Source organism: Antechinus flavipes, chromosome 4 (genome assembly GCF_016432865.1).
Source record: "Antechinus flavipes isolate AdamAnt ecotype Samford, QLD, Australia chromosome 4, AdamAnt_v2, whole genome shotgun sequence".
NCBI classification, from domain to species: Eukaryota; Metazoa; Chordata; class Mammalia; order Dasyuromorphia; family Dasyuridae; genus Antechinus; species Antechinus flavipes.
Genome location: NC_067401.1, coordinates 317,102,425 through 317,127,465, shown reverse-complemented (window position 1 = coordinate 317,127,465; position 25,041 = coordinate 317,102,425). Strand labels below are relative to the sequence as shown.

The 25,041-nt window shown below is 35.5% G+C and overlaps 2 protein-coding genes and 3 non-coding genes across 11 annotated transcripts in view; 1 reads left to right on the top strand and 4 right to left on the bottom strand.

Moving 5' to 3' along the window:
• Positions 1-5,952: 5,952 nt before the first annotated feature.
• On the bottom strand, positions 5,953-9,482 carry RPS12 (ribosomal protein S12). The gene is made up of 6 exons (XM_051997769.1): positions 9,416-9,482; positions 9,222-9,272; positions 8,805-8,921; positions 7,108-7,210; positions 6,708-6,809; positions 5,953-6,042 (listed from the first exon to the last, which is right to left on the bottom strand). The coding sequence occupies exons 2-6, from the start codon at positions 9,233-9,235 to the stop codon at positions 5,980-5,982; spliced, it is 399 nt and encodes a 132-aa protein (XP_051853729.1). The 5' UTR covers positions 9,236-9,272; positions 9,416-9,482; the 3' UTR covers positions 5,953-5,979.
• LOC127563652 (small nucleolar RNA SNORA33) lies at positions 6,229-6,354 on the bottom strand. Its single transcript, XR_007954090.1, has one exon. It is a non-coding gene; the product is annotated as a small nucleolar RNA SNORA33 (small nucleolar RNA).
• LOC127563673 (small nucleolar RNA SNORD100) lies at positions 6,882-6,965 on the bottom strand. Its single transcript, XR_007954111.1, has one exon. It is a non-coding gene; the product is annotated as a small nucleolar RNA SNORD100 (small nucleolar RNA).
• LOC127563608 (small nucleolar RNA SNORD101) lies at positions 8,236-8,308 on the bottom strand. The gene has a single exon (XR_007954049.1). It is a non-coding gene; the product is annotated as a small nucleolar RNA SNORD101 (small nucleolar RNA).
• An 81-nt stretch (positions 9,483-9,563) lies between the features above and the next one.
• SLC18B1 (solute carrier family 18 member B1) overlaps positions 9,564-25,041 on the top strand; it is a 44,835-nt gene continuing 29,357 nt past the window's right edge. For 4 of the 7 annotated variants that reach the window (XM_051997768.1, XM_051997765.1, XM_051997767.1 and 1 more), the window contains exons 1-5: positions 9,564-9,694; positions 17,040-17,390; positions 22,319-22,458; positions 23,295-23,390; positions 24,087-24,182. In XM_051997768.1, coding sequence (XP_051853728.1) covers positions 17,351-17,390; positions 22,319-22,458; positions 23,295-23,390; positions 24,087-24,182 — 372 coding nt within the window. In that variant the 5' untranslated portion in view covers positions 9,564-9,694; positions 17,040-17,350. Of the gene's footprint in view, positions 9,699-17,039; positions 17,391-22,302; positions 22,459-23,294; positions 23,391-24,086; positions 24,183-25,041 lie in introns of all 7 variants that reach the window. The other 3 variants (XM_051997766.1, XM_051997763.1, XM_051997764.1) reach the window with 3 other exon arrangements.

The following is a 25,041-nucleotide window of genomic DNA, read 5'->3' as shown; positions in this document are numbered from 1 at the left end:
TTAGGTGATTTGCCGAGGGTCACATAGCCAGGAAGTGTTAAGTGCCTGAGGCCACATTTGAACTCAGGTCCTTCTGACTTCTGGGCTGGTGCTCTATCCACTGTATCACCTAGCTGCTCCAACAATTCCTTTAAAAAAAAAAAACAAACTCATCATTCAGTTGTTACTTGAAGATTTCAAGGCTCAGGATTTAGCTCCTGTCTTTTAAAAACAAATTATGTCCCTTCAAAGAACAATGGTCTAATTTACATCTATCCATCTTGCAAAATATTAACATAACCTGGAGATGGAGGTAGTCTTACAAAGAGATTTGAATTGAGTTGAGAACCCTTCTCCCTATCTACATTAAGTACAACTTTTGTTCAGGACACTATCATCTCTCAGATAGTTATTGCAATAGCTTACTGCGTCTTTGCCTCAAATTGCTTGCCACTTCAGTCTACCTTCCCAACCACCGCCAAAGTAACTTTCCTTAAGCAAGATCAGCTTTTTCAAATCTTTTTCTCCTGATTTCCTATTCCTCTGAATGAAATATAAACAACTCTGGTGAGCTTTTAATGCCCTTTATCACCTTGCTCAACCCAGCTTTCCAGCCTAATTTGAACCTTATTTCTCTCTCCTGCAATCTCTAATCCAATTAAATTGTCCTTTTCTTTATTCCTCACACAAAACTCTCCACCTGTCTCTAGAACCTTTCCACTTCAATGCCTGGAATGCATACCTTCCTCATTTCCATTTCATATGATTCTTTTCCTTCAAGTCAGTTCAAGGGACTGCTAGATAATGCAGTGGATAGAGTATCAGCCTTGAAGTCAGGAGGACCCGAGTTCAAATCCAATCTCAGACACTCAATACTTACTAGCTGTGTGAGTCTGGGCAATCATATAAGCCCAATTGCCCTCCTCCCCCCACCTTCCCCCCCAAAAAAGGTGGGGGAAGAGGAGACAGCTCAAGCACTAGCTTCTAAGAAAGGCTTCATTGATGACTCAGCTTCTACCTATTCTATTGAATATTTTAAATCTATGTTACTTATATATACAAATATACATATTTCTCCTAGACAGAATACTAGCTCATGTAAGGATTGCTTCATTCATTATACTTGTATTCCTAGTATGTGACACAATGCCTAGTACATTCAGTTGTTTCTGATTCTTCACAAGTCCACTGTCTTTTCCAGCTCATGTGACAAAATGACTTTGACTTGCCCAGGTCACAGCTACTAAGTGCCTAAGGGCAGATTTTAACTCAGGAAAATGACAGGCCCTGTATTCTACTCACTGTGCCCCTTAGCTGCCTTTCCAAGAGTGTATATACTAGGTACTTAATAAATACTTGATATATTGACTGAATTTTAAAATGCATGAGCCTTACTTCACAGGAACTGAATCTCATTCTACTATAGGGTTCTACTCATTTCTTTAAAAAAGAAAAAAAAAAGGGTAAAACAGTAATAGCAGAAGACTCAAAATGAGGTTAATAAGTTGGCTTTCATTTCTGTTGGTTGACTGTTATTTTCCAGACATGTCTGACTCGAGCTTTTTCTTGGAAGTTACTGGAGTAATTACCAATTTCCTTCTCGAGCACATAAGGGAACTGAGGCAAACAGTTAAGTGACTTGCACAATGTCACTCAGCTACCAAGTGTCTGAAGCCAAATTAGAACTTGGGAAGATGAATCTTCTTGACTCTAGGACTAACACTAATCACTGCATTACCAAGCTGCCCATTGATCAACTTTGAGAACTTGGTAATTTTTTTTATTAATAGATTTCTTGAAATACACAGGGGAAAGAAATGCATTCCAAAATAATTTTAGGGGGAGATAAAAATGTGTAAAGGAAAGGATAGATGTTTCCATGGTATGAAAGAAACCTTTAAAGATTATGAGATTTTCAAAAACGTAATTTTGAAAATGTTATCTAGATCAATATTATTGTACAAGGGGTTCTGAGATAAGCTTACATCTACAAAAATGAAAACAAGAAAAATATACATCCCTTAGTTGTTTGCCCTTCATTTTTTAAGAGAACCAAGGTTCATGGAGTGATATCTTAACTTCCCATTGAAATCAGATTTAAATGAGACTAAGATGAACATAGTTGTTGGTCACACTCTCCTTCCAATTATCCAAGTCCATCAGCAAAACAAAAAGTCAAGATGACAGGAATTCAGTGGATGATCTTGGCATCTTCAATGTCTGACTAAATTCTATGCACTTCACAGTACTTACGTCAGCCCCCTTCATGGTCCATTGGAACAATTTGTCCTCCTATTTCAAGGTAAGTTTTCTTGTGCTTGGGATAAACCTCCCCCTTAACTCACTGATGGTTTTGAGCTTTGTTGATTACCTTCAATATGGTTTAGCTAGCTTATCCAGAAGGTTATACAGGGCTGTGGTTACTTACATGCGATAACTTGTAAGAGCTACTCCTTAATGATGATCTTTTAGGGAAGTCAGCATTGTAGTCAATGAATGGACTTCCCTTTCAGAAGATGCACAGATGTCCTTAGCAGCTTGTTAAATATTATCAGATGGTTGCACGGTGTGATAATGAAGTCTTCCAATGGGCTGCTGAACTGAAACTCTGGTTATAGTGAAGGAATAACCTGACCTTAAGATCTCCTCCTTTATCTTTCTTCAAAGCCTGAAGACTGTTGGGGAAGGTAGACAAAACAAGTCTTATCTTTACCCAGTTTTAATGCCCTACAAGGCAAGAGATGGAGCAGTCTCTTTATTTGTTTTCCAATAAGGTTACTGATGAGCAACTTTGTGAATTTCAATTCATGAGGCTTTCCTAAGCTAAGAAGGAAGTGGCTTCAGGAGCCATCAAAGTAGTCTTTTGCATTTACAGCACCAGCAAACAGAGGAGTGGGCTGGTTTGGATCACAATTGTTATAGACTGTGTTCATTATAGGTGAAATGTGAAATATCTAATTAGTAGCAGAAAAAGGTCAGTTCTGAAAACTGTAGGCCAATGTGCTCGATTTCAATCCCTAGGAGAATTGTAGAGTATATGATTAAAATCAGACATCACTTAGAAAAGGAAGCAATGATTACTAAAGACTGAAGTTCACTTTTAGAAGTCATGATATGGCTAATATGGAAATGTTTTACATGATTAAGCATGTATAATCTATATAAAAGTATTTGCCTTCTCAAGGAGGTAAAAGGGGAGAAGGGAGGCAATGTCAAAGTCAAAAATTATTAAAAAAATTAATGTTAAAAATTGCCTTTATGTAAAAACAAATTCTTTTAAAAAAAATGTGCTAGATTAATCTCCTTTCCTTTATGAAGTATTAGAATTTTAAGTGCTGATTTCCAGAATGTGATTTTTGCCTCCCTCCGTGAATGGAGGTTGCAGATTCCAAGATTTAAGACTTATGGTCAAGGGGAGCTACGTGGCTCAGTGGATGAAACACTGGGCCTGGAGTCAAGAGCTCAAATTTAAACTTAGACACTTGCTGTGTAACTCTGGACAAGTCAGTCACTCTGATAGTCTCCAGAACATTCAAAAAAAAAATTTAAAAATAAGTCTTAAGAGATTTGCTTGAGGCTTGATCATATTTGTGATTACACAGCTATTAAAAACAGGAAGCAAAATTTGAACACAGGTCTTTTGAATTCTGGTCCAACATTCTTTCTTCTACTAGATTATTATATGGAACAGGAATGTCAAGAGTTTACTTGATTTCAGCAAAGCAAATGATGTTCAGACCCCATCAGTCTGGGTAGAGAACAGGGAGGCATTTTTAGAGCTGTAATATTTGAGGAAATATACTATGGATAGTCTATTACTGATGCTGGTTGGTCAATAACATGGTTAAAGATTTTTTCCATTACCTCAGTAAATGAAATTGTCTTCAAAAGAGCCAACAAGTTTTTTGGCTGTCTTAACTTCTGCAAAGTGATTCTACTTACCTCACAACTTCAAGAAAGACCATGGGATAAGAGGGTTATAAGATTACTCTTCAGCAAGGTAATATAGTTCCCCCATATTACCTCCTTGACCTTTGTTTTCTAGGAAAAGAAAACTCCAACCATGAAAAGTCTAAGGCTAGGAAAACAAGCCACCGAAGTCTAGGAATCTAGGCCCAGTCACGGAGTAGGTTTTGAGACTGATCAAGCAGAGACCTGAAGCAATACCACCATACACATAAGTTTTGGTAGATCAATGCTTTGTAAGAAAGACATTTTCCAGCCTCCGTACCACTTCCTACCCACCTACATGAGATCAATGGGGTGTATTATTTTTTTCAAGTGGTAGAAGACATTTGTACATTTGTTGTTACAGCTTTTGTAAAAGTTCGGTGTTTTAATGGAACAGGCGTTATTAGTCACTAATAGAAATGGCAGAGAAAAGAACCTATCCAACTCCTCAGGATGACAAAGAACCCTGGAAGAGGTGAACCTTGCAGGGACAGAGGCTAAACATTAACACTACAATTAACACAATAGCTTTAAATATTAATAACTTTAGCTTAATTATTTTAATAGGCTTTGCTAGTTTAAAGGTATACCAAGACTTTTGGGAAATGGTTTTGTAAACTGCATTGCATGTGGCTTTTCCCAGTACATCTGCCCAATACCAGGAATTCAATTGTTTGAATTAAAATTCAATATTCCATGACATGACCCCTTCCTTCCTCTTCATTCTCAAAATATGCATCCTCTTCTACTTCTGCTAGCCTATGAGTGTTATCTATGTATAATATTCTGTATCTCCCGTCTACCTTGTTTTGCAGAGTTCACCATGTCTGAAATGTATTCCTTCTCCCCCTTTTCCTTGAGACTTCTCTACTTATCTTTGTTCCTATCCCATCTATCTCTTCATCTTCATTGACAAGTTTTTGAATCCTTCCTTTGGTGCCTAGAGATCATTTGAAAAACCACATTAAGTGAGTGGTTGTCATGACCCAGACCTATAGTTACAATTAACAATTGGGACTGAGAAGCTGTGATGCCATGACCTTGCATCCTGTTTTATCAAGCAAAATCAGTTTTAAATTCCACCCAAATACAATGCCTGAGCTCTTTTTGAAAATAAAACACCAAGCTCAAAAAACGGCCCCACTCCCAAAGGGAAAGCAAACCCAACTGAAAGGGTCTTCCTAGGGAAATGAACTTTTCTTGCTCTGTTTTGGTACTGTTTACTACTAAGACTAACTGTGAAGTCTGGTTGTGAGCAGATAGGGATATTTTGAAGACAAGGCACACTGTAATGGTCCCTACTTTTTTTGGTTCCTCCTCTTTTGAGGTCAGTATAAATTTATACTTTTTTATATCTTTTTGTAGAAGTTTCTTTATCTCTATCTGGTGCCAAAAACCTAATTATTTTAAGCACTGCACTTAATTATGTGAATGAAGAACTGGGGAAATTTGCCATTCAAACTGGCAGAATGTAAGAGATAGGTCAATTATACAAGGACCATGTGTGGCAACCCCCAAACTACAGCTGTCAGTAACTCCCCCTTTGTGGAAATAACATTTACAGGTTTACAAAGCTTTCTCCCCCTTCATTATCCTGTAGACATCCAAATATAGTATCCCTTTGTATGAAACAGAGTAATTTGATTTGTCCACAGCTATTATTGGATTCAAATAGTTTTGTTCCACAACTTAAAGATGTGGCAACAAAGATTTAAAAAGTGCCAAGAGAGCACAATTTCAAAATCAAAACAGGTTTTTTAAAATAGTGTAGGTTTCCTTGAATCTAAACAGCTAATGCAAATCCAAATCTAACAAGTCAAATGTCCTAGTGTTAGGCAACTGTCACAATGTACTCCCATACACCAATGAGAAGTAAACCATCTGATTTGCATTAAGTTCTTTTCCTGAAAGACTGATGTTCAAACTCAAGAATACTTCCTAAAAATGAAATAGATATACTAAACATAACTACTTTTAGGCCAAGTATTAGATAGTATCCAAAATAACAGCTAATACAACAAATCAAATCAGACCAAAGCTTTTATTTATTCATTTCTTGCATTTAAAATATTCTTCGATGACATCTTTGGCCTGAGATTCCTTGCCATAGTCCTAAAAGAAATTAAGGAGCACTTTTAAATTTATGAACATCATTTTTGAACTCACATTTCACAACACCAACCTTCATTAGTAAATTGCTAAGCTAGTAAGAACAGAAGAAATATAATTTCAAGAATACACAAAGCAAAAGACATCTTTTCAAATTCTATGAAAATATCCAAAATTATCATGAAATGTAAATGTAGCCATTCTCAGGGACCTCAAGGACCTTAGTCATTGAGGCTCGTACCATGGCTGTACTATTGCCAGCATTTTACTTCTGAAAAACACATTCAGGTAATCCAGATGTAATTACACTGGCTTTTAGGATTTCATAGCATTTTTTTCCACATTATACTTTTTTTTTTTTTAAAAAGACACTTAAACGGGGAAAAATGTTAATTTTTAAATTACCATTTTAAAATATCACATTCAAAACATTTCAAATTAAGGCCCTCAAAACCTTGCTTTCTTTCATTCCTCATTGTTGAAAATAACAAAGCTATAACAAGAGGCAAGTCATTTCTTAACCTTACTGGTTTAAAGCTATTGACATTCAGTCAATTCCGTCATTCATAAGATAACCAGAATTTCTCCGAGTATTTAAAGATATAATATTTAATACTATAAAATATTAATTACAAAATATAATTTTTAATAATGATATTTAAGCTCACCTTAACAACCACGCAACTGCAGCCAACCACTTTACGGGGTTTTCCCTCTCTGTCAATTTTACAGAGGCCTACCCATTCACCCAGCTTCTTGTTGTCATCAACCTGTTTTAAAAAAAAATAAATGCTGAAGATGGCACTATACTGGCACAACAAAATCAAAAATGTTAAGTAGGTGCTGTATACTCAGAAATAATGGGTGACATGGCTGTTCTCTTCAACATTCTCAGTAGAGGGAGCCAAGTTGTCATCATGTACAGCAGTTTCAAAACAGAATCTACTAACTCCAACAAATACTTTTTTCTGTCTCATTATCTAACCTCAACAATATAAAAAATTAGTGCAATTCTATTAACAAGTGGCTTGCTAAAATCTTTAAAAATTTAGCATTTAAGAACCTCACCTTGATCAAGTTGATCTGGTGTTCAGCACACAGGGCCTCAACCAACTTTACATACATAGGTTCATCACAGTTGGAAGCAAGAACACAAAGATGGGCTTGGCGTCTAAAAGACACAAAATTATTGTTACAGTCTAGCATTGTTTATATAAACATCAGGCTTACACATAGTTTAGTGTTGAAAGTTTTTTCCTGTTTGTACTGGCTACATTGGCAACGAACAGCATGGTAAATACCCAGCAGTTTACTATATGCTAGGTTGCATCCAGTCCTATTAACAGATCAACCCAATATAGTGGTCTTAAGTCTGGCATTTGGGTGCTTTTCTAACCAAGGTTTGAATTTTCTGCATTTAGTTGTTACCAAAGAGCTCTGAAAGCTTATGGGCAATCAACAAAGCATGCATTCTGAAAGCTTTAGCTTGTAGCTCAGCTTTTATGTAACTTGGAAATAGTAATCAACATTAGGATCAACCACTAGATATAGAGGGTTGTTACCTGTTGCTGGATCAGACATCGAATTAGAATCCATTTTTAAATTGTGCAGCAGCATTCCCAAGGTGCTAAGGTTGAAAGGAATTCATGACAGGTACTGCTGAAGTATATCCAGTCGATGTTTCCATTGGATTGAACTGTTCAGTCTATACCAAAGTGAATTGAACTGACTTGAAATTCATCCATTTTAGAAAGCTTTCAAAACTTACAATTTTTAAAACCAAATCAGGTAGTTTTTTAAACATGCATACTTTGCCAACGTAACTAGTCTTGAAAAAAACTTTCAACTAGACCCAGTAAGTATATTTTAAATGGCTCTTATCAAAATGAATTGTTTGATTACTTGGTCAGCTGTATCAATAAAGTCAAATCACTAATTATTTTGGTTTGTCCTGAAATACAAAATTGAGTTTCAAAGCAGAATACAGAAATGTTTATGGTGTCAGATAATTAGAATAGCATTTAAGATATAGTCCATGAAATTTTGTAAATGTATTTCAATATATTTTGTCTGCATCTCATGCTATTTTTTGCACTTTGAATTTCTGAGGCAAGGGCACAGGTTTTAGTAGTCTGCCAAAGGCTTCTCTTACACACAACTCAGTTCTAACTTTTCTCAGCTAGAGAAAGGTTACAGGTTTGTCAGACTTTTTTTTATCACTCATAAATGGAGTGAAGGGGTATCCGACAATCAAAGTCATCATTCAAACACTGTAGATTTCCAAAGCTTAAAGACAATTTTTTGGAACTAATTTTCATTCCTAATTTTACAAAAATGTAAAAAACCAAATTTAGTCAAAATAAAAACACAACTGTTTGCTGCCATATTTCAAATAATATTACCATTTACACATATATACTCAATTAGAAGAACTTATCACTGTACTTCAATGTTTCTACTAAACTTTTGCAAAATAGTTATCAGAACAACACTTCTATTTGGAAAATGTTTCCAATTGTTATTTTCAGACTTACGAAGCAGTAAGTTTCCCAAACCCCAAATAACTTAAAGTAGAACTACTTTCCAGCAAAATATAATTTAAACGGTAGTTATTAAAAACTGCAATATAATATAGAATTTCTTTACAATTAGAAGCTGGCAATCTTGAGCTAGTTACCAAAGATATATACTTCATTTTTAGAGGGCAGGCACATAGATCACTTAAAATTTAAGTCTTTTAACAAAACTAAAATCTCAAGACCTACTTGTCCAAGGCTTTGGCAGCTTCACGAATTCCACGAGCTAAGCCATCGTGGATGAGTGCGGTCTTCAGCACTTCTTGTAGAGCAGTGTTAACGTCCATTACACCTCCAGCAGCAATGCTGTAATGAAAGTATATTATCAAAAGACTGCTCGCTTTAGTCCAAAGAAGTGGCCAGCCACGTGAGAGGTTTCGGTCTGCAAGTGCCACTACTTGGGGAATGGGAGGGAGCAAGCAGCTCTGCTTTCCCCACCTGCGGAGTAAACTACACAGAAAACGGGAGTCTAAAGAGGCGCCAAACCCTCAGGCCGAGGTGCGCACGTGGCCGCGCCGCAGGAGGAGCGGCCGAATAAAGGTTACACATCTCCGGAGGATTCCTCTCCCTTAAGATTCACCCCTCCCCCACAACCCCCGCGCTTACCCTTCCTCGGCCATGGCAGCGGTTCACGGGTGAAGCTAAATCTTGAAACCACTGAAATAACATTTAAAAAAAGAAAAACAAGCACGTCAAGTAAGAAGCCAATGGGAGCTCACGCCCAACACAGAAGCCCCTAGCTCGTGTAAAAGAGTTAAGAATTTAACTTTCGAACGCGCGTAGCCGTCATCAACACTCACCCCGGGAGCCTCAGCCTCCCGCTCGACTCAGCGGCGACAGGGAAAGAGGACCTTCCTCCCCGCCCGAAAGAATTTAAAGGGCTCAGGACCCCCTCTTGCGCATGCTCATTAGTTTTCTCGTTTAAAGGTGTCTACTGCACTGCCAGGCCTTGAGATAGCTATTTCCGGCGATCTTCGCAAAGTTTTTGGCCGGGAGCTACTGGCAGGCATAAGAATGGACAGTACAGGCCAACTCTGCCTGACTGAGGATGGGGCCTGGAGATCGATTCCCGACAAGATGTACGTGGGTATCCGGATCTGCACGTGGGTTGTGTGCATGTCTAATTCAGTGTTAGTACGAATCCTATGGTTCCGAGGTCCTCTTCAGAACTATGATAGACTTGGTCCCATTTTTGTGCTCTGTCTTCCAGACCTTTGCCGCCCATAGTGGACCGGCTGTTTAGGCCATTTTAACTGTGTCTTAGGGCAAGTCTCTTAACGTCGGCTCTCACTTTTATATGTAAAATGAGAAAAATCACAATAATTTCCTCCCTTCCTCCCCCTCCCCGGATTATGAGAATCAAATGAGAAACTAATTGTAAAGAGCTCGGTATAGCACTTAAAACTTTTTTTATTCCTGACCTTTATTTTTTGCCGGAGGAATTATGTGATCCCGGTATATAAATATATAAAATAGGTAAGCAAAATCAAACATTTGCTGATAATAAAGCATAATTTCATAATTCCCACATTTAGTTAAAAACCTGGGGTGTTTTAGTAAGTGTATATGAATATTAGCTATTTTTATTATTGTTATTACCTTTCCTGAGTTGTGAGAAGAATCGTATGCAATATTTGAAAAGCCACCTGGCACATAGTAGGTATTTGATCAATTTATTTTTCAGAGAAAGTCAATCTGCCCTCATTTGACTTAGTTTCTCTTGATCTTCCAGGAGACTGGTAATGTCACCTCGTTTTCTTGGCAGTAAAATGTTAAGTTCTTCCTTCTTCCATACCTCAACATTTTCTCTTAAATCCGCCAAAAGGAAAATGGGGAGTAGAATAGAGTGGAGAAAGGTATATGAGGAGGAAACAGTACCTGGAAGGAAGCTCAATTTTGCAACTCTAGATTAGAACTAGAAGGAGATGCATAAACTTTGTTTTCATACCTGAATCATTACATTTCTAATTTAAGTAATTATAATAAATGTAATTATTTGGAGGTGCCCTTTTTTCAAAGGACTTTCACATGCATTCTCATTCAAAATAATTGAGACTTTCTTCTGAAGCTTAACTGGGTCTTGGGAGTTGATGGACATTTAAAAGCTGTATTGTCTTGAACTATAAGGTTTATAATTATTAAATGATGTTTTAGCAGTTGCCTATTGACCTAAAAGCTAGTCTAGCAACTCTTATGTAGCATCCAATGTGTACTGAGAGTTTGTATTCAAGCAGTTTATTTTTTATCCAAAGACACTAGAAGGACATGGGAACCTGAGAAGGGGCTTCAAAGTAGAGGAGAAGAAAGTTTCTTCATCTATAAAATAAAGAATATTTATTGTTTTTTAAAGTCCTTTAGGCTCTTATAGAATATGACTCTAAAAGTGGGAATTGGAAAACTGTATGTAAGTTGTTTGAGGCCTTGAACATAGTATAACATACATAGAGCTGAAAAAGATCTTAGGAGTCATTCCATTCAAAATTAACAGATAAGGTTCACAAATGGCTTCCTGAAATCATATAAGAAGGATAGCTAAGTTTTGAAATTACTTTTGTTACAGTTAGTATCTATATCTACAATAACTTTTCATGTTGGTGAGCATGTTTTTTTTGTTTGTTTGTTTTTCAATTTGTCCAGTTTTAGTTTCTCAATGGGAACTTTTTTCTGGAGCTGGTTTCTGCCCTATGCTACACTTTTGAGTGGGATAATCAGTCCTGCCTGGTCTCATCCCATGGTATCTGTGCACCTGGATTGGACCTTAATCCCTGGAGTTAGTTCCTATGGACCTCTGAGGTTCAATGCTGAATTTTTAGGGTCCTGACTTAATTCCTGAAACAGATAAGGAACTCTTTGATCCTAAGCTTATAGTGTCCAGATCTAAGTATTACATACAGCTCCATTCTCTTTGTTGCCTGCTATATTTTCCAAAGACTCACCTGTGAGCTTTCCTAAGCATATTGGGACTTTCTCAGAAGAGTTCCCTGATCATGGTCTCCAGTCACAGAGCTTTGCAGGCTCTGTCTACTCTACTTGTTCTGGGATGATACTCTATAATGGTATCAGTGTGACATGTTGGAGCCAATTCTTACTGGCCAAGAACTGATTATTAAATTTTCATAATGAGTATTTACATGCCAGAAATAGGCAAATACTACAAATCAGGACTTGACTTACTACTTTTTTTGACTACCTTGACTTAAGAAAGTGGTGAAAAAATATTAATAATGAAGATTAGGCTTAAAAGTATATTGTATTTATATTTTTCCCCCAGAACTGGTTATTAAACATTTATTAGCATACCCCTGAAAGCCCTTTTTCATATTTTTCTTAGTCTTTTGGCTGACTTCTTGTGTAGTTCAGATATGAAAAAAGCTACTTATTATAATTTCTCATTGGATTTCTTGATCATTTTTTAGTGTGGTACAAATTTAAATTTTTTTGTTGAAGTACATATGTGGGAACTGGGCAGTTTGCCTCTAGCTCAAGCTTTTTAATAAACATTTAATAAATACTTGTGAATTGACCAATTGAATCATATCTAACCTAAATCTCTACCTGCTATAGTTTTAAACCAGTCTAATAATCCCTTTGCCCTTAAGTAAATTCCACTAATGGTGCAGAATTCATTGTTTTTTACACTCCTTTGGGTGAATATACTCAACCAATAGTCTACCAGAGGCTGCAGCCCCAAATATACCCTATGGCTCTTCTGAAAAGAGATATTATTGGGGAGTGTGAAGAAAGTACGGAAGGGACACTGTATGTATATGTAGAGGGATATTATTATAGGGCAAATGAAAGAAAACGGAGAAATATTTTGGGGAAAGAACAGAAAATTGGGATAGAGGAATGACGATAGTGGCTATCTGTGTTTAGAGGATTTCCTGTAATTCTTAACAATTCTAAGAACATCACCTTTGGCTTTGTTGCCATTGGTTGCTTATTCCCTGGAATAGTCCAGGGGAAATAGACAAAAAGTAGCTATAACACAATTATCTGTCACTTCATGATTTATAGAAAATATAAACTATAACCAAAATACCTCATTTATAAAAAACTGTTAAATTATTTAGCAATCTCTTTCACTATTGCTCTTCTAACTCTTCTTCCTTATGCTCCTTAAATTTTCATGTTTCATAACTTGGAGTCACCATTATGTACATGACTCTTCCCAAATTTTCCTCCCCAAAATTTTCACTAAAAGCTTGTCCCCATGATCTGTTACAGGTATATATCTGACTGTCCTGCAGATATTTCAAATTCATCATATCAAAAACTGAATTCATTGTTTATCCTATTAAAATTTTTCTCCCTCTAACTCTTTTCTATTTCTGTAAATGGCCAGCTACTTTGCTATTGAGTATCCCAACTACCTTAGTGTCATCAAATTTTACTTCCCACTCTCTTTCTTACCTTATGCATCTATGATTAGATAATCAGTTACAAAAGTCTATTAATTGTGTATCCTTAAGCATAATATAGTGGAAAATATGCTAGTTTGGGAATCTCAGGACCTGGATTCAAATCATGCCTTCAGTAAGAATGCCAAACTCTGCCAAAAATTACTTTGGAGAAGTTTTTGAACCAGATTAGGCCTATTTCTCGATCTACAAAACTAGGAGATTGAAGAAAGAAAAAAAAAAAAATCAATGCTAGGGGATTGGATTATGTGACATTTAAGGTCACCTTCTTCATTTCCAGACTCTCTTCTCAACTTCCAAGGCAATCATCCTATTTTAGGCCTCTCATCTCTTCTTGCCAGGGCCTTATCTAGAGAATAACCTTTTTAAAAGCCTTGCCTCAGGTCTAACTCCTTTCCAATCAGTCTACCTTCATGCTGCTATACAAATAATCTTAATATACCCGTATAATGCTATTCATCTCTTGGAAAAAAAGGTTTACTGGTGCTTACTTGTCTAATGAATAAAGTACAAGTTCTAGATCCAGCCATTAAAGGTACTCTACAATATAATTCAAAATAATCTGCCTAGCTTTATCTTTTTTGTTATTTAGTCATTCAAGACTCTTTGTGATACAATTGGGTTTTCTTGGCAAAGATACTGAAGTGGTTTGCCATTTCCTTCTCCAGTTCATTTTACAGATTAGGAAACCGAGGCAGAGTGACTTGCCTAGGATCACACATCTAGTAAGCATCTGAGCCTAGATTTGAACTCAGGAATATGTCTTCCTGACTGTAACCCAGGCAATCTACCCACTGAACCACTTAATTGCTCTTTCTTAACTTTATCCACTTCTTTCCTTTTGCTACCTCTCTTAAATTAGATTACTTTCTATTCCTTGTTCTGTGGTTTAACTCACATGGTCACCACAGTTGGAATAAATATATCATTCTCCTCCTAAGACTGTCTGTAGAAGTCCCTCTCATCCTGTTCAGAAGAAGCATGATATATTGGATAGAATACTGAACTTGGAGTCAGTACAGCCTGCTTTCAAATTCCCCTTTAAATATTTGCTACCTATGTGATCATAGGCAAAACACTCATCTTTCTGTGTCTTAGTTTCTTTATTCATGAAAATGAGAGATTTGATTTGATGATTTGATGGCCTCTAATGTCCCTTCTAGGCCTAAATCTGTGCCTTCAATATCTAATTCAAATACCATATCTTTCATGAAATCTTTCCTGATAATATTCACTGTGCTAAGTGTACTACAAATATAATTATATTTGATCCTCACAGCAACTTTGAGAGGTAAATGCTATTATTATCCTTTTTTATAGATGTGGAAATTGAGGCAGACAAAAGTTAAGCGACTTATTAGGTTCACACCTTTAGTAAGCATCTGAGGCAGAATTTGAAAATGACTCCAGGTCCACTGCTCTATTTACTGCACGAAAGATATAGAGATTGTTTTGCTTGTTTGAATTTGTATCCCACATGCTTAGCACATTGCTGAGATAATAAGGCACTTAAAAATTTTTTTTTCAATTTTTCATTCATTATCCAAATTATTTCCTTTGACTTGTCATTTGACCTTATCTTAGTCTTCCACATGTTCATGTCCCTCCTTTGTCTTATATTTTAAACATTTTTGGAAGTCTTGTATCCTCAGCACCTGATGTATAATAAGGACTTAATGATTTCTTAAAAATAAATGGAATCATTAACACCAAGTAATTAGTAAAATAAATGGATATTTTTAAAGCATAAAAATCATTATAATTGTGTTTTCTATTTTAGATCAATTTCTTAAAGATAATTTAAAAATCATAATCTTCCAGATGGTATCTTTCAAGTCAAGAAATATTTATTAACTATTATGTACCAGACATATTACTAAGTTGTAGGGATACAAATAAAGGCAAAAGCAATCCCTTTCCTAAACAAGTTAACAATCTAATGGGAAAAAACAGTATGAAAACAACTTCATATGAAGTACAAGTTTAACTAATATCACTACTTCACAGGATTATTTGAACTAATAGGGACTTAGATATATGTGCAAACAAGATATATGCCACATAAATTGGAGATAATATCAGAAGGGAGAGACCAGGAAAATATTCTTGAAGAAGATAGAATTTTAGCTGAAATGAAGAAAGCCAAGAGGCAAAGGCAAGGACAGAGAGTATTTCAGACATAAAGCACAGCCAGTAAAAATGCCTAGTGTGAAACTTATGTAAGGAATGATAAGAAGCTAATGTTGCTGGATCACAGAATATGTAGAGGAATATAAAGTACAAACAAACTGGATAGGTAAAGACCTAGTGTAGGAAAGGTTTTAAAATCTAATTTGAAGAATTGCATTTGATTCTAGAAGTGATAGAAATTCACTAGGGATTATTGAATAGAGAGATGACAGGCAGAACTCCACTTCAGGAAGACAGTTGAGTGTAGGTTGGGCTGGAGTGACAAAACACTTGAGGGAGGGAGACCAAACAAAAGCAGGCTATTGTAACTTCATTGGTGTAAGATAGGGAAGGCGGGACTTGTGGGCATAGGTCAAAGTAGAGAAAAAGGAGTGGTTCACAAATGAGAATTATAAAGGTAGATGGAACAGAACTTGGTAACACATTGGATATGGGGGAGGGGGAAGGGATGGTTTGAGAGTGAGGAGTGTAAGGCGAAATGGTATTACCTCTAACAGCAGAAGAAAAGTTCAGAAGATGGGAAAGTTTTAGGGGAAAGAATATTCATTTAGTATGTTGAGTTTAAGAGGTTTTTGAAAATTTATTAAAAGTAATATAGAACTGGAAATTTAAAAACCTGACATAGTGGTAAATTTGGCAAGGTACTTCCTCAGGACTTTGTTTCCCTTTCTGTAAAATGAGGAGTCTAGATTAGATCTACTATGCAAACCTAGTAGATTTTAATATTTCAGTAGTCATTCAATCAACTAGTACTTATTAAGCATTTATTATGCACCAGCAAGGATACAAGGCTTCAGGTTGGGGATCTGTGATTTTATTGATGTAGGTGTACTACATTGATAGAGCCTTACAGAACCTTGGTTCTAGAGCAAAGCATCTGAATTGACCATTGTAAAGGAGCAACATTGCCCCCTCCCCCCAAAAAAAGTACCACAAATTTGAAATTATTTCAGACCAGTATTCAACTTTCTTGCCACAGTGGGACAGATCATTAAGTCATATGTAATGAACAAATTTTGTTTAATAATATATTACTTTCCATCACAATACTGCTTATAAATATAAATCGAGTCCTTTGAGTTTCACATTTTCATAGTTTCTCATTTTATTTGGTCTAAAATTGAGCAGTGTCACACTTTATTGTTGAAGTCTTTTAGGACTAGTAAAATGGTCTAAAGGGAAGAGAATTAACTGAATTTATTATCTTCAAATTTAAGTTTAATAGTCAACATATATACATAACACATTGATAAAGCATCCATAATACGATAATTTTTATGATTAATAATTAATATTGTCATGTGTTCTTTAAAACCAATCATATATTCATACCTGTACTTTCAACTTCAGTAATAATTTCTGACTAAAAGGTGGAGAAATGATTGACTAAGATTGGGTGAGGGCTCTGGAAAAAAGTAGGCTTACATTTTGCCATGCTGTAATTGAAGTTTGAATGCTATAATTCTTACCTCACTAATAAATTCAGGCACAATCTTGGAGTACAAGTCTATAAAGCCCTAACAGTTTGATACCAATAGCTTAGAACCCAAAACCATGAGGGATAAATTATCTTTAAATTCAGCTTCTTCTCATTTCTAACTTTTTACAGTACTTTAGAGCAGTTTAAAAAACAGTAAGTACACTATATGAATTCAACGAATTTAATTTTAAAAGCTCTATATTTTTTTCACCACAATAATCTTTATTAATGAACAACCCCATTTTCCACATCAAATTTCACGCATATATTTTGTTTCCTTTTGATTTTTAATTGACATTTATGCCCTTTTTTCCCCCTCCTTTTCTTTTTTAGGTTGAAAGGGAATCGATTACATGCCAAAAGTGGTACCACGTGGGTTTCTGAGTTCCCTCTCTTTGACAATCAGGATAGTGGCCTGTGCCTTTAAAAAAAAAAAAAAAAAAAGCCGGGTGAAGGGAGCTACAGTCTCCCCAGGAAATCTCTCCTTGAGTGTGAAGCAGAGAACCTCCAGGGGCTGGGGAAAATGCTAGGACGTAGCTGAAGGGCTCACAGATAAACCGCTACAGAGTCAGAGCTGAATCCGGATACCTCCTGCACGATTCCATTCAGACAACTTGCTTCAGTTTCGGCTCTGCAGGCTCAGGATGGACAAACCTCTTCTGCCCGAGAGCGACTTTACCTCAGGTGGTCAGGGAAGTAGTGGAGCGTGGTTTTTAAAAGGCTTCCTTCTGAACGGACTTATTCCCTTCCCTCTCCAAAGAAAGGTTCTGAGACTGGAGGACAGTTTCTGGGAGCCTTTATTTTGGAGAAGGGTCCTCATGGCCTTGTTCACAATAAAATTATTTAGTGCAGGATACTGTAGATGTTGGGACAGATGACTTTAATCCTCCTGTACCCAAGATTTGCACTCACGCATTTGTCTCCCACCCAGGAATTCTGATTAGGAAATTGTTGCATATTATGTCTTCTTCCCTTCCCCCCACACACTATACTCCTTCCCTCTTCCCTTTCCCTCGACTCTCAGCTTTTTTTTGTTTGTTGGTTTTTATTCTAATTTTTTTTCTTTGATCCTTTCTGGATTGGGTTCATAGTTCCTAGTCCAGATTTTTGTGGTGCAACAAATGATTTAGGTGTTGGGTTTTATTTTTGTTTCTTTGTGACAAAGTTTACGGATATCCTTTATGCAAATAGAATCATTTCCCTCAAGGTTTCTCTCTTTGGGCCTTTTTAGTTATTTACTAAGGAATATAGCTTGCTGGAAAGAGTCAGGGAAAACAGAAGCTGCAACTGTTTCTGCATGAATGACAGTTTTTCAGTAACTGAGTTCAGAAAGTTCTTGAAAGTTTTACACTAAGTCAAAAAACCATTCTGAAAACAAAAGCTACATTAAAAAGTGCATGAGTTTATTAACTAACTTGAATGTGATGATCCTGAAAATAAAAGCTTAAACAAAAGCTGCATTAAAAGATGTATGAGTTTATTAACTAACTTGAATGTGATGACCTTGAAAATAAAAGCTAAATGTAATAGTCGCTGTTCAGTCCTTTGACTCTTTTTGACTCCATTTGGAGTTTCCTTGGCAAAAATTCTGAAGTGGTCTGCCATTTCATTCTCCAGCTCATTTTATAAATGAGAGACCTGAAGCACAGTTAAGTCACTTGCTTAGGATCACTGATTAGAACTCTGATTTTTTGAGTTTAGCCTTGGCTCTCAATCCACTTCACTACTTAGCTACCTTAATTAAAAGGTACATGAGCATAATAACTGGTTTGAATGTGATAATCCTGAAAACAAAAGCTAAATTATAAGTGATGCACATAGTTAATGTGAAAATATATTTTGTATTACTTCATATGTGCAATGGTATCATATGGTTTGCCTTAAGGGGTTGGAGGAAGAGAATTTGGAATTTTTTTTAATGAATGTTAATTTTTTCTTGCAATTTGAAGATATTTAATAAAACAAAATATTTTTTAAAATAACGAACAAAAAGGTACATGAGTTTATTAATTTAAATATGATATTAAAACTTTCAGATTTATTTATTTATTTTTTTTGCTGAAGCATTCTGTTCTCTCCTATAATTGTTCCACTGTCTGATTTTACTTATTTGCCTATATCCTCATTTCCCTTAATGACCTTAAATGAAAAATAATGAACTACCACTCAGTCCTAAATGAAAAATATCCATTTTAGCTAGCATATGAAATTGGTCAAAAAAGATTTGTAAATTCTTCAGAGTAAAACCCCAAAATTCATTCCCCTGTTTAGTGTGGGTCAGTTAAGGGGTACAGTGCCAGACCTGGAGTCAGGAAAGCCTAAATTCAAATCCAGATTCAGGCACTTACTAGCTATGTGACCCTGGGCAAGTTATTTAATATTGTTTGCCTCAGTTCCATCTCTGTAAAATGAGCTGATAACGGAAATGTCAAGCCATTCCAGTATCTTTGCCAAGAAAACCCCAAATGGAGTAATAAATAGTAAGATAGCATTCAACAAGAACAAAGAGTGTCTTAATTATAACATTCCCTTTAAACTAATTAGATGTTTTTGTAAATTTCTAGTTTGAAGTACTTATTGCCAAACTTATAAAAATGAAAATTGCATTTCTCTAAAATCACAGTAAAATAATATGGAGATTGTGTATCTCAGTTGCAAAAATTAATACATTGTTTCTCTTGTAAAACTGCTGCCCAGAGGACTATCAGGAGCAATTCAAAATATATAGCATTTCCATTTCAAAAAGGCATATATAATAAGAGGAGAAATTATATTTGTGTCAATTTTTGCTTTCTTGGAGGTTATTCTTTTGTTCTCTGCTGACTACTTTTTACTTTATTCTTTTTTCCCCTTTTATCCCTTCTACCCTTCCCCCACCCCCAATTAAGCACAGATATATTTAATATGTACACACACACATATGCATACATATTCACACCCATCTACAGAATCATATATCTCTACACACATACACATAGATCTACAAGCATACATACCCAAATATACTCAGACACTATATATATATATATATATATGCATAAGCATTTACCCATATATAAAAATTGCATCTAAAACAATAATATGGCTGACATATAACGTAGATTTCTCTTGATTGAATCTTAAAGTTTGACTTTGTCTAAGATCAATGAAAACCCTACTTCTTCTTTTTTTTTTTTTTTTTAGGAAATTATACCCCCGATCCTTGTTGTGTTTCTATATATCTCATTTTCTATCCCAGATAACTCTTCTACTTTAATTCTGCTCATCACTTAACTTCCCCCCACTCATGGATCCAATCTTTTCCTTCTCTTTTTATCTCATTCTCATTAATCTACCCACTTTATCCCACAACCATTTTGTACTCCTATCTTATTTTATGCAACCCTTTCCTCCTTCTTTATCCCTTTCCCATTAATCTACACACCCTTATCCCATTACCATTACTCTATACACCTTTCTATACTCCCACCTCATCCTTTATTCCTTACCCATTAATCTATACACCTTACCCCACTGCCATAAATCTGTAGATCCTTCCATACTGCAACTTAGCCTTTCTTATCTTCTCTCACTTTTTGCTTCCCCTTCCATCCATTCATCCCTCCCCATTCATTTCTTTATAGATTTTTGGAAAGTGCTATACCTTTCATGGCATATATGTAGTGTTGCCTACTTAACCTATTCCCTTTGTGAATAGGTTTTCAGAACTATGAGCCCTCCTGCTACCTTCTGTTGCCTCTGTGTCTATATTTCCTCTGCACTTCATTTGTATAACATAATTACTATTTTTACATTTTTCTACATAGTTTTGCTTTTTAGAGTAGATCATATTCAATCCTCCCCAATCTTTTTTTTTTTTTGAGCTACTCAATTAGTGATGTCAATCTTAAACATGGTACATATTTCCATGTAGTAGCAAAAATTTGTCCATATTAAGTTCCTTAAAATTAATCTTTGATATTGGCTCTTATATGTTAAATTTTCTATTAAAATCAGATTTAGTTGAAAGTCCTGAAAATCTACAAGTTCGTTGAATGTACATTTTTTTCATTCAATATTATATATAATTTTGCTGGATTTTTGGTTGAAGACCTAGTTCTTTGTATTGCCAGGATATATGATTCCAGGACCTGTAGTTTTTTATTGTGGCTGCTGATAAGTCCTGTACACTTCCAATTATAGCTCTGGCACATTTGAATTGTTTTTTTGTTTCTTACAAAAATTTCTCTTTGATCTGGGGGTTTCAAAAATGTGTATTCCACAAAGGCTTTCTTTGAGATGGTGGTGAATAGATTTTTTTTTCTCTTTCTACTTTCCTTCATGTTCTATCACTCACTCCAGGACAATTTTCTTGGATTATTTCTTGCATTATGGTATCAAGGTTCTTTTTTTGGTCACAGCTTTCAGGAAATCCAATTATTCTTAGTTTTCTCTTCTTGATCTGTTCTCTTTTTCTCCTTTTTAAATAAAATGTTTCATATTCTATTATAGTTTCCCTTTCTTAATATTTTCTTTTGTTTTCTTTTGGTCTCATAGCTTCACTGGCTTCCTTTTGCCCGATTCTAATTTTCATAGAATTATTTTCTTCTTTAAGACTATATTTCCTTTACTAGTCGGTTTACTTTTTTTTTCATAATCTTGTTTTTTCTTGGGTAGTCTTCATTATTATTTTGTTTGTTTTTCCTCAGTCTCTCTCATTTGATTTTTAAAGTCTTTCCTAAGTTCTTCTCTAAATTCTCTCTGGCCCTGGAGCCATTTCACATTATTCTTTGGAGTAGAAGCAGCTTTGTTTTTTTTTTTTTTTTAACTTCAGTGTCCTCCTCCTCTGATGAACCCCAGTTTTTCCTGTTCCCAAAGTAAGTTTCTGTGGTTGGGGTCTGTCTTCTTTGCTGGTTCATTTTCTGAGAAGTATTAGTGTGAATATCCCTAATTGTGGGGAGGCAGAATGGTGCCTCTTGCTTCACTTCATTTCTCCCTTCTGATCAGGAACCCCAAATCAAGAGCTACACCCTCTAGCAAGTGCCTGCAGCCAGCAGCATCCCTGCCCCGCTGCCTCTGCACTCCCAGGTGTGCTGGTTCCTTCCCACCCAGGGCAGAGTCCCTGCAGCACAGCTAGATCTGGTGTTCCTAATAAGCAGAGGTTCACTCAGTCTTCCAGGACTCATACCCCACATACCTGGGAGGTAAAAGTTTTTATGATTTTGGAGGAACCTCTAGCCAAACCCAGCTCACTCCAGGGTTCCCCACTTGGTTTTTATGTAGATCTATGCTGAAGGTATTTGCACTTCATGTGAGTTACTCTCCTGGCTGGGATCTTTCTTTGGGTCTTCTCCAGTTGTATGGGGAGGACTCCTGTTCTGCCCCAAGTTTTCTTTGTTTTTCTCCAGTCTGTATTTGTCCTGAGGCACAAATTTGTTCTATTTGTGGGTGAAATCTGGAAAATTTCAAATTTACTGATCTACTCCACCATCTTCCCAGAATCCTCCTCCAAAGATACATAGTTTTAAAAGTATAATATATGTATATGTATATATGGACACACACAAAGAGCACTTAATGTATAACTATGTTGTTATCTCAATTTATGTAATCTTAGAATGTTTATGTTTAAGATGATGGTCAGCCAGAGGTTGTCAGAAGAGAATCTACACGACTTTCAAGAGAGCAGCTTTGTACACTAATATCTGCTGCTTCCATTAATTTGGGATCAATGATGTGCTATTCCATATTGGGACCATTTTTTCCTAATGAGGTGAGAGGTTTTTCATTTCTTTACCCCCTCCATGCCCCTCAAAAAAGGACAGAAGTTATTGTTGGACTTAATTGTCCTGTTAAGAAAAAAAAAGCTATATATCATGCAGAACCTTTATATATGGCAGAACAAATATCAATAATCAGAATTGTAACTTAGCAAAAACATATTAAGTCAAATCAGAAGTCCATTTATTTTAAGCAATAGAGACTAAGATTTCATCAGGATAGGGAATCCTTGGATAAGGGAAACTCTTTATCAACAGATTCAGGCAGGCACCTTTTCTGCAACCTAATATTCTCAGAGAATTGTCCAAAGGGGCAAAATATAGAATGACTTGTCCATGATGACATAGCCAGCATTTCTTAGAAGCAAAACTGGAACCCAGTTCTTCCTGACTCGAAGTCCAGTTTTTTTCTCCACTATATAACTAGCACTTATCTAACACTTTAAGGTTTGCCAAGTACTGTATGTGTATTATCCCACCTGATTGTCACAATTCTGAAAGGCTATTATTATCCCCAGTTTACAAATGAGAAAATTGAGACTGAGATAGATTAAATGGCTTGCCCAATGTCACACAATTAGGCAATCACTGAAGCTGAATAGTAATTCAGCTCTTCCAGACTTCAAGTCCAGTGCTGTATCCCATATGCCACAGGTACCGGTCATTCTGATATAAATAAATCCTTTACCAGAAGAATATATATGGTTTCTTGGAGTTTCCTAACCTATGTAATTGATTTCTGCTGAAAGTAACTTTACTAGACATTCTGATTTTTCTTCTTTTGAGTAGTTGTTCTTATTTATTTATTTATTTATTTTTTGGACCGTAGAAAAGAATAACTGAGAATAACTTCCCCTGGTGTTTGGTTTACCGGTTTCTACTTACAAAGTTTGAAAGTCATTACAACACAATATCAAGTTGCACAGTGAGTTGAGTATTGTTGGACCTGACATTAAAAAAACCTGATTTCAGATCTGACCTCAGGCACTTACTAGTTATATAATCCTGGGCAAGTTATTTAACCTTTGCTTGGCTCAGTTTCCTCATTTGTAAAATGAGTATAATAATTGTACCTATCTCTTAGAGTTGTTGGGAGGATGAATTGAGATCTTTGTAAAGTGCTTTACAAATTTTAAAGCACTATATAAGCACTAGCTGTTACTACTACTATTTCATAGTTCTTTGAATTTGTCTTTTTCCCCTAGCAATCTAACTCCTGAAGTGTTGTTGAGTTAGGACCTAGAGGTGGTATAACAAATATAAACTTGCTTACATTTTCATTTCAAGAAACCATTAGAGCTGTTCTATTTATTAGTTTAATTCCTATATTAATTCATGTTCAACTAATTCAGTGTCAACAGCAAGATCTACATTCAGGTCTTACTGACTTCAAGTCACTGCCACATTCATATTAGAGTTGATACTGAGTATTTATTTATTCCCAGTGAATGTTGATCTTAATCTTGTGGTTTTTAAATATCTTAAGGGATAGAATCTGAATCCATCTTCTCCAATTCCCAATCCAGTGCTCTTTTCACTAGAGTTTAGAAGAATAAGACTATTATTCTAATGATTTTATTTTGCCTTGGTTATGCTAATTTTTTTTGTTGTTCCTCTAAAGGCTCAAAAAAAGAATGTCAGCAACACAGTTATTGGAATGATCTTTGGATGTTTTGCTCTGTTCGACTTGCTATCATGCCTGTTATTTGGGAAATATGTAAGTATCTTTAGGGTTAATCTGTAAATTGTAGTTTATGATGATGATCTTTGATTTATCATATTTTCTCAATGATCTTTCTTTCATTCCCCTTAGTATAGGAGTGATCAATGATATATATTGGGTAGAAGAAATAATATCATGAATTTCATTTTGTTTATGCTTTTGTTCTCAGAAATAATGATTTAAGTAAAGAATTTTTGTCTTAACAACAGCTATTAAATAAATTTGTAGGCAGTACCCAAGTATAATAATAGCACACTTTTATATTATGATGTGTGGTTATAATGTTATTTTACATTTTGTTTAATTTGATCACAGCAAAAGAGTTTACACACACACACACACACACACACACACACACACACACACACACATATATATATATATATATATATATATAAAATAATCCCCATATGACAGATGAAGAAATAGACAAGTTAAACAACTCTCTAAGATTGCACAATAAATAAATGCAAAAACTAGAACTTGAAATTTATATTAGTGGAAGAAATACTAACATTGATGAAGCAATTTTTTCAAACATTAAATTGCATTTAAGTATATAATTGCATTTTTAAAAATTATTTTATTTAAAAAAACAGAATAGAAAAAAAAGAAAAATAGAAAAAGAATACAAAAGAAAAGAAAACAAAAGAGAATATTGTCATGTGCCTAGCAGACCATTAGGGAGGATTCAAAATGTAGTGTGCTTTCTAGAACCCTCAAATTGGGGTGCCAAAATATACTATGCTTTCTAGAGCCCCCATGCTCGGGGGTCAAAATATACCGTCTGGACTAGCTCTCTGAAGGATCTCGGGACCAGCCCGAGTCTTTGGGCTTAGTGGAGGAGTGATGA